Source organism: Rhagoletis pomonella, unplaced genomic scaffold, assembly GCF_013731165.1.
Source record: "Rhagoletis pomonella isolate Grant_MI unplaced genomic scaffold, Rhpom_1.0 Rhpom_scaffold_00011, whole genome shotgun sequence".
Taxonomy (NCBI): domain Eukaryota; kingdom Metazoa; phylum Arthropoda; class Insecta; order Diptera; family Tephritidae; genus Rhagoletis; species Rhagoletis pomonella.
In genome coordinates, this window is record NW_023458565.1 from 17,819,675 (window position 1) to 17,832,572 (window position 12,898).

Below are 12,898 nucleotides of genomic sequence, written 5' to 3' on the forward strand. Positions count from 1 at the left end.
TGAAAATTTCTCAATTTATCCAAACCCAAAAGTAAAAAATTTATTTAAAACAAATCCAATTGCTGCTATATTTCTTTTTTCTTTTGGAAATAGTACAAATAAACCGAGCCGTTGTCAATATCGTCTTTATCGGGCGAATTCAACTCAAAGAATGAATAGGAAGAACAAAGGGGCAATGATTTTATTTCTTCCAAATCACCAGTGTTGCGCTTTTGGTAATGCGACTAGTGCGTTAAATTACAGATTACAAGTTAGAAAATATCGAATATTATGCACACAAGGTGTTCAGGTAAAAACCTTCTGCAGTTTTATTTGCTTGAATAGTATAAAATTAATGCTTAATGCTTGTCTTAAATGAAATCTCATTGCTTAAACCAAAAAACCTAATTACAGATTTCTAGATAGATTTACGTTCTTTGTCTCGGCGATGAATTTCTAATCAGAACTTCTATTAACTGGGTGGCAGCACCGCAAACAGCTGGAGAGTGAATGAACCATAAAGCAACATAGCGATTGGGTGGATTACCAAAACAAAACAAAAGATTGCATAAACTTATTTGACTTTTGCAAAAAATGTAACATTTTCTCGCTTTGTTCGAATAAATAAATATGAACGCTGTTATAGCCTTGTGCCACTTCTGTGAGGCACATGGGCCTAGTGCTATATTTTGTACACAAACATTACGGGATACAAAACTGGAAGAGATACAGTTGGATCAGCAGCAACTGGACAGCAAAATGTGTTCCGCCTGCAATTCACTTGGCCAAACTAATGGCTTGTACAGTAAGGATAATGAAAGTGGAGCGACGTTTTTAAGCACACAAACTGCAGCATTGCCTGACGTCCAGATGTTGGTTAAGCAAGCAGCAGTGCGAAGCCTTAGCTGTGAGATCAACTCCAATAAAGATGGGGGATTTGTATTCTTCGGTGACTCTGCAAGAGGGCATGTACTGAGCCATACATTTCAAGTAAATGATCTGCAGGTAGGTTGAATATTGATGTTTTAATTTTTTATTAGGAAAGATAAACAGTGGTATGTACTATTAGTGAAAACTCAGCAGAAATCCATTTCCCATGTTGCATAATTACCTACATTATTTATTTGCTCTTTAGGCTCGGGGCTTCTACCAACTATTCTCCATTATTGTACTTATGAAGGATAAGTACTTCCTTCTTAATACGAAACCTTTCCTTGCTGAACATTTACGAAAAATTTCAACAGACATTCAAACATCTGCCAAAAAAAATCAACGATGATACAAAAGAACTGCCTCGGCAACGTCGATTGTCCAGTGCACAAGTTCTTGTGCAAACACCACGCTCTTTAGTAGAATTAACTGGAGAAGAAAATATTTATGCATTTCTACATTCACACTTTTCGTGGATATTATTGGCTGGTTCGCGTTTCCTTACGGAACATGTTACTTTTGGCAACTTACCGTGGTTGCCGCCTCAAAGTAGCGATCGTCCGCCGCAACAGCGTCTTACATATAACATTACACTGCCAATGATACAAAAATACGAAGAAACTATTAATGATCCCGAAAGAGAAGAGTTTTATTCACTACGACATGTAAAGGAAATTGTACGACGCGAATTTAATACGGTGATGTATTGTGCACTAACCGGCATAAAGGTGATAAATAGTTATTTAGAAATCCACTTAATCACAACGTGAAACGTTGACATTTTTAATTACAGATTATTGTACGTGGGCGCTCAGATCGTACGCTTAACTTCATGCTCTGCTTAAAGAAGCTGCTACCAGAGCCAATGCATAATCTCATGCGCATCGATGCGCAACATCAGCATTCTATCAGTTCTGACTATAAAATAATATCAGTATCGAATGAAATAGCAGTTCCTATTTCGAGCAGCTCAGTGTATCGCATAGATTTTCTAGATGATTCAACAGACGGGCATAAAGTTTGCGTAAAATGGCCAGGAGAATTACCAAAAAAATGTATAGCTATAAATTTGAAAAATGCGTGCCTCCTATTTATCAATATTCTTTATGATTTTTGACAGGGCCAGATTTAATGGTAAAATTAATGAAGGCTGTGGACGAAAAACGGTTTACCCCTTTGGTGCTAAATAAACAAACAAAAGTCCTGATAGAAGAGTGGAAAAAGTACGTATTATTACTGGCTAAAATATTCTGCTTATTTTTACTTCTTTCATCCCTTTCCTTGCAGCAAAGTTATTTGCTTAAATCGAGCTAAGTCGTCGAATGGTCAGGGGAAACTTAGAAAAGTATTAGGGGTGCAGCCGCAAGACCAGCCATTAATTAATTACTGGAGTGGACATTTGCAGTAAAAGGATTCTATATACATACTAGCTTTAAAGTAAGAATTTGAATGAATTATAGATATTAGAAATAGATTTGATACGATGATGATTTTGTAACTTCCTACAAAAATGTAAAAACTCGAATTGAAATTATTGTAAATTCCATAGAACACTTTGCGACAAAAAAAAAATAAAAATTCAAAACACACGAAGCAATCGATAAACTCACGAAACTATGGGCCATTATTGTAAAACTGCTTTTTTACATTAATTTTATTTTTTTTTAACTAACGTAGGACGAAATTCAAATACGTGGTCGAGTGTTTTTGGTCCTTAACATCTAATTTTTTTTCAAAAATAAATATCGCAAATATTGAAGAATAAAATTTTAGCAAACATTAGTCACGACTTTTTCCATTTCATTTACGATGTTGTTAGTCTTTTCGCTTTTAAGGTAACGATATGCTACTTCGTAGCTATTAGGATTCATTTTTTGATTGATTTTTGAAATGTGTGAAATTGGCTGTCGCACTGTGGTATTATACTACGGGCTATTTAAAGATATATATATCTATTGCAGTATTTCAGTGTTTCAATTGCCTTCAATAGAACAATTCCAGCAAGATAAAGGGTCGATTATGGATAGCAACGCAACCTCAGTTGGGTTGCCGATGGGCTACAAATTTGATGATATTCGAAGTTTCAGGTACCACCAACCAAGATTTGATTGTAAATAAACCGCGAAATCGTTTAAAATTTCCGCGTCAACCACAAAAATTCAGTTGCCAGGGTTCAATTGCCAGTTGCCGTCTGTAATATAATTTCCAATATGTAATATAATTGCCCCAAATCATTTAATGTTTGGGGGTGTGCTTTATCTGGTGCCGCAGAGCCGACCATCGTAACTTGAAAATGGTCATGAACATCACTGGGAATGCTAAGCGTGCAAATCAGATCTAAATGTATCAATAAAGATCATACCAAAGAACATAAAAAACCCTTCTAGAGCGCATTATTTTACTACGTTGAAGACTAATTGCAACAACCCATTATGTACTGGAGATATTTGTCGCAGATTGCAAAGTTTCACTCAAGAATTTGGAAATTTTTTAGTAAACCTTCTATCAATAAGGTATAAGTAACTAAACTAGTAACATATAAGAAGAACACTACACGCATTTTGTACTTTGGAAAAAATTATAAGTAATTGCATCTTTTATTTGCATAAACATGTTGTGCGGCTGTCGTGCACTATGCAGCAAAAATCAATAGTCACAAATACGAAATTCGTGGTTACCCACAATATAATATTACAAACGCATAAACGTACTAAGCTTGAGTGTTTACTTCTTGTAACCGCAGCTGGAACGACGACCACGAGCACGTTCAAATTTGCGACCCTTTGATCGCACGTATGGGCGGGTGTGCGAATGTGGCACACCAGGCGCCTTGCCGAAGTGCTTGCAGGCTGTTCGTGCAGTACGTTTTCCTTGCAACAATAATGTATTTTTGCCAGTAGGCGATTTAAGAGCCAATTGATCGAAAGTCAACACTTTGCCACCAGCCTTGATGATGCGCTCGCGAGCTGTCTGTGTAACATGTAAAGCGCAAACAGTCATCTTGGGTACTTTCAACAGACGAATGTCATTGGTAATGCTACCGACAACAACAACAGTGGCTTCTGGTTGAGCGGCTGTCTTGAAGAAACGGCTGACACGCTGCAAAGACATTGGCGGGCGGTTAGTTTTGCTCATGAACAGGCGTTTCAAGACGATGCGATTAAACTTCTTGTTGGTACGACGCTGTAGGAAGCGGTACAACTGTAAGAAAAAAAAAAGAAGCGATTAATAATAATAAAACACACATTAGCACATACAAGCGGTAGACGCACTAAAATATTGTACAAGCCAGAGAAATATCAGCTGCTAATAATTTCGGACACCTCAAACAACATTTGCATTTTCACACGGCACAATATTTTTCCTGTCTACCAATTGGAAACCACTTACCTTGACAAGAAGACGCAAGTAAACATCCTGAGATTTGGGCTCAGTTCTGCGAACTTTGCGATCGTATTTATGGCTGATATCAATACCCTGAAATGGTTGTAGAAAAAGATATTCATTACAATTGGTTCACTATTGTGTTTCACAACTTTCTAGCATAGCGAATATTGATGAAAATTGAGATTATTCACTGATGTTTCGAAATTAATTTATATGGAAAAATATTTCTTCAGGTCTTACCATTCTGGCGACCGGAAAAAGAAAGAGACGTGTAATTGGCAATACTGCTTGATCAATGACAGTTGTCAACTTGACATTTGAATAGACTTGTTTCGCGAGCACTAAAATATATTACAAGTGTTGTCATCGGCATGCAACTCTGCGAATACGTAGATTTTAAGGAAATTTGTTTGGGAATGTTTATTTAAAAACTTTAAATTTACAAATAGTTTTTAAAATTAAATTTGCAAATATTTGATATCATATTGTTTAACATCATTTTTTTTTTGCTATTTTTGAAATATAAAAAATTTTAGATATTTATTCGCAAGTACTTTTAAACTTTCAGTTTAAACTTTCCTCTTTTTCATAATTTTCATAAACAATACCATTCCTGAAATTATAAAAACAATTGGAGTTAATGAATTATAAATCTTGTTTTTTTCTACATACCAACAAATACAGCAATAACAAATGCAAACATAAGCCACATCCAACATTTCCATGCGTTGCGAGAGTGTTCCTCCAATTTTTCTGTTTCTTTATTTAAGGAATTAATATTGCGATCGGCCATATTTGTAGACTTTGACACGATTTCAGTATCCCTTTTAATTATCCGATTTGCGGTCTCGGTCTGCTCCTTTAAATTCCGTGTAAGCGAGAGCATATGCTCGGTAATTTTTTCTTGTGCCTCGCTATAATATTTAACGGCTTCGCCCATATTTTCCGCGCTGGTTGGACTATCATCCGGTTTACGTCGGCGCAGTGTATCGTCTACATAAAGGTATTATTAGAAAAAAGCTTCTAACATTTACAATATAATCCATACCTCTCAATAAATCCTTTTTTAAATCTGCATGGTGTTTGGAGCTTTGTAGTTGCTGCACTTCTTTCAGAGCATCATCACCAATTTCATATGCCGGGCGTAGCTTTGAACGCAAGCTCTTAACTGGCGGTGGGCTGTCTATATAGTTGGTAAGGGCTTTGAGATCATTAAGTCGTTTTGTGTAGTCTGGTACTTTCAGATTACTACCGATGCTATAAATAAATGTAAAACAAAAATAAACTTCTGGTACGCATGAACACACGAACAGGGTACTGACTCGTCGCATCCCTTAAGTTCTTCTATCATAGTGTCCAGTGATTTTATGAACTTTTTAAGCCTCCAGTAGTTGGCTTCATCTTTAGCTAGCTCCTCGCAATTGGTCAGAAGAGTTCTAATATTTACGTTTAGTTTAGTAGCCATATTCTGCAAAAAACACGCATAAACAATAAATAGCAAAACGAAACGTAGCAATTAGATTGGCTAATCCACCCGTTGCTTTATGGTTCATTCGCTTTCCAGCTGTTTGCGGTGCTGCCACCCAATCAATAGAAGTTCTGATTGTAAATTCTTTGGAATGCGAAATGCAATACCGGAAGTACAGGGTGAAAACACGTGCCTCAGACAGGGTTTTAGCTCTTTTCATTTTGATGCGAACTTTATTTACAATTTCTTTGCAACAATTTTTAAACAACTTTAATTCGATATAATTTAAAGAAATTAAGTATCTTCTAAATATCGGTCATGGTGAGATTATACCATGGATAGGATTGAGGGATGGAGGGATAGGGTTTCAGCTCGTTTCATTTTGTTGCGAACAACTTTAATTCGATATAATTTAAAGAAATCAAATATTATGTAAATATCATTATTGGTGAAATTATACCATGGATGGGATTGAAACTAAACAAAATTTGAAATGGTTAATATTTCCGATATTTTGATGCTTTCTTTTATTACCGTCTACTGACAGCTAAATACTTGTCACGTTGAACACACCTTTGGGCAGAATGCATTACTGAACGCATACTTCACTACATAAACTCGTAATTGGAGGAAAATTTGCGGAAAAGTGAACAAAACGCACAATCGCACCACAAAGGGAAAAATTTCCAGCAAATAGTTAAGTGTTTGTTGAAAAGATAAATAATTCGCACATAAAATAGCATTTAGATAGATATATATTGCTTGTTCGTCCCGTGCAGCTTATATACAGATCGATTTCAAGTGGTATAGTAATCTTTAGTACGCCGCCACTATCAACATGCAAGCGATTAAGTGCGTCGTGGTAGGCGATGGAGCAGTTGGTAAGACCTGCTTGCTTATCAGCTACACAACGAATGCCTTTCCCGGCGAGTATATACCTACTGTGTTCGACAATTATTCCGCAAATGTTATGGTTGATGCGAAGCCCATTAATCTCGGCCTATGGGATACAGCCGGACAAGAGGACTATGATCGCCTACGCCCGTTATCGTACCCGCAAACGGATGTATTCCTTATCTGCTTTTCGTTGGTGAATCCAGCGTCATTTGAGAATGTACGCGCCAAGTGGTATCCAGAAGTGCGTCATCATTGTCCAAACACGCCCATCATATTAGTCGGAACGAAATTGGATTTGCGTGATGATAAAAATACGATTGAAAAGCTACGAGACAAGAAATTAGCACCCATAACTTATCCACAAGGATTGTCTATGGCTAAAGAAATTGGTGCTGTTAAGTACTTGGAGTGCTCGGCACTTACGCAAAAAGGTCTGAAGACAGTATTCGATGAAGCCATACGCTCCGTTCTTTGTCCAGTGCTGCAGCCCAAGTCTAAACGTAAATGTACGTTACTCTAATTTGCCGCTAGTTCAAGCCGTGCGTCAACAAGTAGGCGTCACGATCCAAGCGGAAGGCAATACAATTAAAGCCTACACGGGAAAACGCCCATCGCTTGCAAACAATAAAATCGGAACCGAAGAGAGAAATCAAAACTAACCAGAAATAAAAAAAATCGTTTGAAAATAACTAAAATAACTTTCTATACGACGCACTCGAAAATGCTGTGGTTAGTCGATAGCGAAAAATAATCATAGTAGGAATCATATTTGATGTTAAATGTAGTCATGTCATTATCGTCTATGAAATTTCTACGCTAATCTAGAGAAAGATTCGCAGTTAATTGTTCTTGTATAACAATTCAAGTTGGTACCATTTATTTTACACCTTACTCCATATGTATCTATGTATATCTACATTTGCAACGCTATACTATCAGCGGGAATGACTAATTGCATTAATTTCACTCTGCCCTATATTTACATATGCGAGTTGAATAGCCAAGCGCATTGAGTACTATTGACAACAATGCAAGCAATGTACGCACATACATACATACTTTGGCTAATTATGTACAACTTAAATTGTTTAATAAATTTATATAATTACATTATGTTTTCTTGTAAATGTTCCATTGTGCATTAATTTAAAACTAAAAGTTTTGATGTCTATTTAAAAATTAAAATAATGGCTATAAACGATGCAACCAATTATAACATCATAAATAAAAAAGTGCTTTTTTATTATTAAAATAACTAAACCACATTCAAAATCAAAGCAAATTGCAATTGAGTGGAAAATGATCAAACAAAAAAAAAAAACTTAATATTCAATTAAATTGAACGTAGAATCGTGTTCGAACAGTTCATATAGAAGATAGGAATGCAAAATATTATCTACTTGTAGTTGCTGTAAACCAAATGTTAGCCATCTTACCAAAAATTAACTATTGGCGTTTCTCTTTCTATCGAAAAATGTTACCTTCTCATTGCGCACTTGGCACAAACAGTAAGAAGAGGGCATTGAGAAGACAACACTTTTTGTAGACAAGAAAACGCCATCGAAATTCATTAATAAAATTGCCATACACACATCCATACATACATACATACGTAATACAAAACTACATAATTAAATGTTTGCAAATTGTATGTATAACGTATTGTAATTGTAAGATTACCTAAAAATCATGCAATGCTAAGCGAAAATCTAAAAAATCACAAGTGACTAAATTTCCTTGTTAAAGTACGATTTGTAATACATACGTTTATATAATAATTTCTATTACATGTACTAAAGGCACAATAGATATGTATTGGATATAGTATGGACATAATTTTAAGTATGTACGAACCATACATTCATGTTCACAAAAGCTCCATTCATGCAGATATACTTTTTATGACTACTCCAAAGGATTAATTGACATTAATTTCATTACATATTGATGGAATTAATAGGAACTAACTGAATGTGTGTCTCTGAAAAAATAATAATAAAGTAATTTGCAAAGAAACGACGAACTATGTTTAATTTACATATGTATAATTTTCAAAAATAACAAATACATAGTAAGCAAAGCTAATAAAAATAGCGGTAGTTGTAATTATGAATACTGGACATTCTTCTAAACTACGAAATATCTGCGTAAAATTTTAGTATAGCATATTCCTATGTCATTTAAATTTCTGCATATCCCTATTTGTTCTCCTCAATAAGTGGCGCTTATAACTAACTTTCTATTTATTTAACAATCTGTTGGAAATCAGGCAACAGCTTAAATCATGTGACATGTCACATCCAATAACAAGATCGGCTGAACAGATGTCTCCGCAAACTCATTCAATACAAACCAATTCAGGCAAGTTGAAAATCTAAAAATAACTTTTACGTAGTGATAAGTAAACAAAAATTTTTATAAAAATGTATGCTTATGGTGTACAGTGTACATATGTAAGTAGATACCTTCATACATACATATACTTTTATATGTGCACACATATGTATCTACGACACATTGTACACCCGATAGAGTGGATGCATAAAATCTATATACATACACATGTGCATACATATGTACTTTCGTTCATTTGGATTTGGAAAAAAGAAACGCCTTCTTATTTTACTGTGATTCCATCATTGTTTTAATGCTGCAGTCCAATTTAATATACAATTATAAGATTTGTACACGGTATATGTGCCAAAACTTATAAGATCATATCCATATGTATTTACATATTGCTAATATACTATGTAAATACATGCATATGTATGTACATTGTACATACATACCTACATACATGCCTTCGAATGCTAAATAATTTGAGACACATTCGCTTATCTCAATGCCACAGAGCCCATCACGTTGGACTGGTTGATTGTTCTGGAACTGTATGCGTGGCCATATTTCAGAAATTAATATACAAATGTCTATATATGTATATGTGCATGGAAGAATTAAAAATTATATTTTTCAGCATATAGGAAGCGACACAGACCAAGAAATTTGCTGACCTATGAGGAACAAAGTAAAGGGATAGATAGCGATAGCTATGCGTCGAATCAAACAAGTGATTACAATTTACATATATTTTTGACTTTTATTACAAGTGCATTGTATTCAACAATTTTGGTAATTTTAAACATTGCACTCATTCGATATTTTAATAATCGCTACATGTACGGTAACAGTTTTATATGTAATGACATACATAATATGTGCATACATAATATATTATGTACATACACACATGTGTGGCTCTACAATGAGTTTAATGGTACATATCAAATATAGAAAAGATTAGTAGAAATTATTATACATACATCTAATGAACTTTTTTGGCACACATAAGTAACATGTAGTAGCGAAGCTAATTTCTTCTACTAAATTTCTGGAACTGCCGCTACAACGCCGCATATTCCGAAGTTTTATGTAGTTTATGTTAGAATTATTAAAAATTAAGAAAGGCAAGTGAACGATTATGTATTAACTTATTTTAGTACTACATCAAATATAACTATTTGGTTATAACTTGTTCTTTCAATTCCAGACAGAGATTCTGCATATTAGTATTTATGCATTTTAGTTTGTGTTCTTGCGGCATTATTGTAATTTTTTAATTATTTTATCTAAAACTCATCATGACGCGCCAGCGCTTCACCAAAATCTGTCGCTTGTGAGCCAACGAATACATCATATTTTTGTAGGACTTCATCTTTCGTCAGTTTCTCATCGCCATCATTATCCGCTTCGAATACTAAATGCTTGGCTTCACTTTCGGCATGATCGAAATCTTTCGGCACTATCCAAGCACGTACTTCCTCGCGATCAAGGAATCCATCACCATTTAAATCTCTAAATTTGCTGAAACCTTCGCGCTCACTTTTAACCCATTCTGGTTCTTCGTCATTTGGTTCTGAATTTCGGTACATGTCCGCAATGTATTCATCCACAGAAATTTTACCATCATTATCGCTATCAATGTCTTCAATCGTTTCGGTTAATACTATGTCTTTCATAGTTGGATGATCTTCCGGGTGCAAGAAAGCGGTAAACTCTTCACGTGTTAGTTGATCATCCAAATCTAGGTCAGCGACACCCCAACGACGGCGATCACGTTTTTGCAAACGTTTAAAAGACATATTATGTTCATCATTTTCGATTTCCTCTTTATTCATTGTGTCCAAAAATCCATAAACATTTTCACGGTATGCCTCCCAACTGATAGTTTTATTGCCATCAGGATTATGCATCTTCCACATCCGGCCGACATCTTCATCAATGTAACGGCGTTGTGTATATTCTATCCAACGCTTAAGCTCCGAAAGTGTTACGAAACCATCTTTATCCTCATCGATGCGATCGACGATAAGTCCCAACCGACGTTTACTCTCTTCCGGTGGCAGCTGATCGAATGATTTTGCCTCATCTTCGCCCAAGAAAGCTTCGTGGTCGTACTGTTTGTTGTGGTGACCTCCTTCGAAATGCTTATCGCCATCTGAATCATGGTCCAACGGACTGTGCAGTGTATCATCACTATCATCTATTTGATCATCATCCGGTTTTGGAATTGCATGGGATAGAAAGAATATGCTTAGTAGAATAAAGAACAAAAACGATAAGCGGAAGACCGGCATTTTTACAACAAAAAAAAATCTTCCTCTTTTGTGTGAATGTACAGGCCTGATTTATACAATAACTAATTAGCGGTCCACTGCGCGATTTAAACTATTGCATTCAACAAACTTTACGAGAATAGTGCAAGATGTTTATAATTGTTTTGCTTTTCAATCAATTGACAGCGAGCGGATACGTGTACTTTGCGAACAGTGTAGCTTGTTTTTAAAAATCTCCCATTTCGACAATTTGTTTATTTTTCTTATAATTAACGGGCAACGGCTTTTTTTTAAAGAGAGTATCAAAACATTTTGGTTTTCAGAAAATTGTATGCATGAATAAAATTAAAAAAATGATTTACCATCACAGTTAAAAACCGAATGTTGACTTTGTTTGAGAACTTCTAATTCTTTGTGTTATATTTTTTAATTTTAAAAATTCGCAATATCGCAAATTCTTTGCTAGAATTTGCATATTGCATACATAATCTTGATCAATTGCTGATTCGCAATTTTTTTTTACCTAACAAGCTTAGATTTCGAGTAGAAATGGTTGTAGGCAACTCTTTTGTTAATAATTTCCCCTTTTATCGTTTCTAACATTACACAAAGCTGAATTGTGTGCGACCTTCTCAATTTTTTTCAATTTTCAAAACGGCGTTTTTGCTTTTGTTGTTGCGGCTCTTCATGTGAAAAATCTATTTTCTTTAGTATTTTTTCGTGTTTTATTTAGAGAAAAACTATAAAATAAGTATTAAAAAGTAAGTTATGGTTCACTGCACCGGTGTAGATACTCTATTAACATAAAGAAACGTTTTAAAAGTTAAAATAAATTAGCCTGTTCGTAGGTACACATCTTCGCCACACATTTTTGGTTAATAATTTCAACTTTATTTGCAGTAATTTGCGTGAATATGACGACCGAATCTGCGCTTCCACTCCCTCGACTACCAGTGCCGGATATTCGCGCTGAAGTAACATTTCAACATTCACACAAGCAGGGCCACGGGCTGCAGGAATATCGACTTCGTCCTCCAAAATTGAGGTTGGCGAATCGTAGCTATTCGTCTGCGTCTATGTCCACAACCGCGCATGCGATTTCATTCCGTGGCGAATCCGATGGCAATGGCAATGCACTTCCTGAATTGGACACCAATGCGTTAAGCGGCTCTTATGATGCCTCAATGAATGAAACATATTTTGAACAATGCTTCACTTGTTTGGCGAAAATTGGTGAAGGTTCATTTGGTGAAGTCTTCAAAGTGCGTTCAAACGAAGATGGTCGCATGTATGCGGTGAAAATGTCAAAGGAGTTATATCGTAGCGAACATTACCGCCAGGAGCGGCTAGAGGAAGTGCGTCGTTATGAGCAATTCTCTGGTCATGCTAATTTTGTGCAATTCTATCGCGCGTGGGAACAAAACGAACGCTTGTTTATGCAAATGGAACTGTGTCGAGAAAGCTTAGACAGGTACCTAGTACGACATCGACATATACCTGAAGAAAAAATTTGGAATATTCTTTTGGATTTGGCGCTTGCATTAAAAAGCCTTCATGACCGCAATCTTATACATTTAGATATAAAGTTAGATAACGTCCTAGTAGGCGATGATGACAGTTG

General features: G+C 35.5%; 6 protein-coding genes across 6 annotated transcripts; 3 read left to right on the forward strand and 3 right to left on the reverse strand.

The window, feature by feature from the left end:
• The first annotated feature begins 235 nt into the window (after positions 1-235).
• LOC118746741 (folliculin-like) lies at positions 236-2,475 on the forward strand. Its single transcript, XM_036480643.1, is given in 7 exon segments — positions 236-289; positions 394-984; positions 1,115-1,269; positions 1,271-1,637; positions 1,703-1,964; positions 2,030-2,132; positions 2,197-2,475. Coding segments are annotated over 6 exon segments (1,383 nt in total). The 5' UTR covers positions 236-289; positions 394-609; the 3' UTR covers positions 2,318-2,475.
• Positions 2,476-3,468: 993 nt separating this feature from the next.
• Positions 3,469-4,642, reverse strand: LOC118746745 (60S ribosomal protein L18). Its single transcript, XM_036480647.1, has 3 exons — positions 4,537-4,642; positions 4,300-4,386; positions 3,469-4,110 (listed from the first exon to the last, which is right to left on the reverse strand). Exons 1-3 carry the CDS (start codon positions 4,537-4,539, stop codon positions 3,634-3,636), a joined length of 567 nt encoding a protein of 188 aa, XP_036336540.1. The 5' UTR covers positions 4,540-4,642; the 3' UTR covers positions 3,469-3,633.
• A 138-nt stretch (positions 4,643-4,780) lies between these two features.
• On the reverse strand, positions 4,781-6,331 carry LOC118746743 (vesicle transport protein USE1-like). Its single transcript, XM_036480645.1, has 5 exons — positions 5,831-6,331; positions 5,619-5,764; positions 5,345-5,553; positions 4,969-5,289; positions 4,781-4,909 (listed from the first exon to the last, which is right to left on the reverse strand). The coding sequence occupies exons 2-5, from the start codon at positions 5,759-5,761 to the stop codon at positions 4,866-4,868; spliced, it is 717 nt and encodes a 238-aa protein (XP_036336538.1). The 5' UTR covers positions 5,762-5,764; positions 5,831-6,331; the 3' UTR covers positions 4,781-4,865.
• A 41-nt stretch (positions 6,332-6,372) lies between these two features.
• On the forward strand, positions 6,373-8,680 carry LOC118746744 (ras-related protein Rac1). Its single transcript, XM_036480646.1, has one exon. The coding sequence runs from the start codon at positions 6,603-6,605 to the stop codon at positions 7,179-7,181; it is 579 nt and encodes a 192-aa protein (XP_036336539.1). The 5' UTR covers positions 6,373-6,602; the 3' UTR covers positions 7,182-8,680.
• A 1,516-nt stretch (positions 8,681-10,196) lies between these two features.
• On the reverse strand, positions 10,197-11,486 carry LOC118746742 (calumenin-B). The gene has a single exon (XM_036480644.1). It carries the CDS (start codon positions 11,296-11,298, stop codon positions 10,291-10,293), a length of 1,008 nt encoding a protein of 335 aa, XP_036336537.1. The 5' UTR covers positions 11,299-11,486; the 3' UTR covers positions 10,197-10,290.
• A 323-nt stretch (positions 11,487-11,809) lies between these two features.
• LOC118746746 (membrane-associated tyrosine- and threonine-specific cdc2-inhibitory kinase-like) lies at positions 11,810-12,898 on the forward strand (the record flags this gene model as incomplete). Its single annotated transcript, XM_036480648.1, is given in 2 exon segments — positions 11,810-12,038; positions 12,178-12,898. A coding segment is annotated over 1 exon segment (707 nt), but the record flags the coding sequence as incomplete, so codon positions are not given.

Coding starts and splice junctions, on each gene's coding strand:
- LOC118746745 (XM_036480647.1), bottom strand. Junction 4,111..4,299: donor ACTTGCGTCTTCTTGTCAAG/GTAAGTGGTTTC, acceptor TTTTTCTTACAG/TTGTACCGCTTCCTACAGCG.
- LOC118746743 (XM_036480645.1), bottom strand. CDS start 5,761: ATGGCTACTAAACTAAACGTAAATATTAGAACTCTTCTGACCAATTGC. Junction 5,554..5,618: donor GAACTTAAGGGATGCGACGA/GTCAGTACCCTG, acceptor ATTTATTTATAG/CATCGGTAGTAATCTGAAAG. Junction 4,910..4,968: donor TGTTATTGCTGTATTTGTTG/GTATGTAGAAAA, acceptor TTATAATTTCAG/GAATGGTATTGTTTATGAAA.
- LOC118746744 (XM_036480646.1), top strand. CDS start 6,603: ATGCAAGCGATTAAGTGCGTCGTGGTAGGCGATGGAGCAGTTGGTAAG.
- LOC118746742 (XM_036480644.1), bottom strand. CDS start 11,298: ATGCCGGTCTTCCGCTTATCGTTTTTGTTCTTTATTCTACTAAGCATA.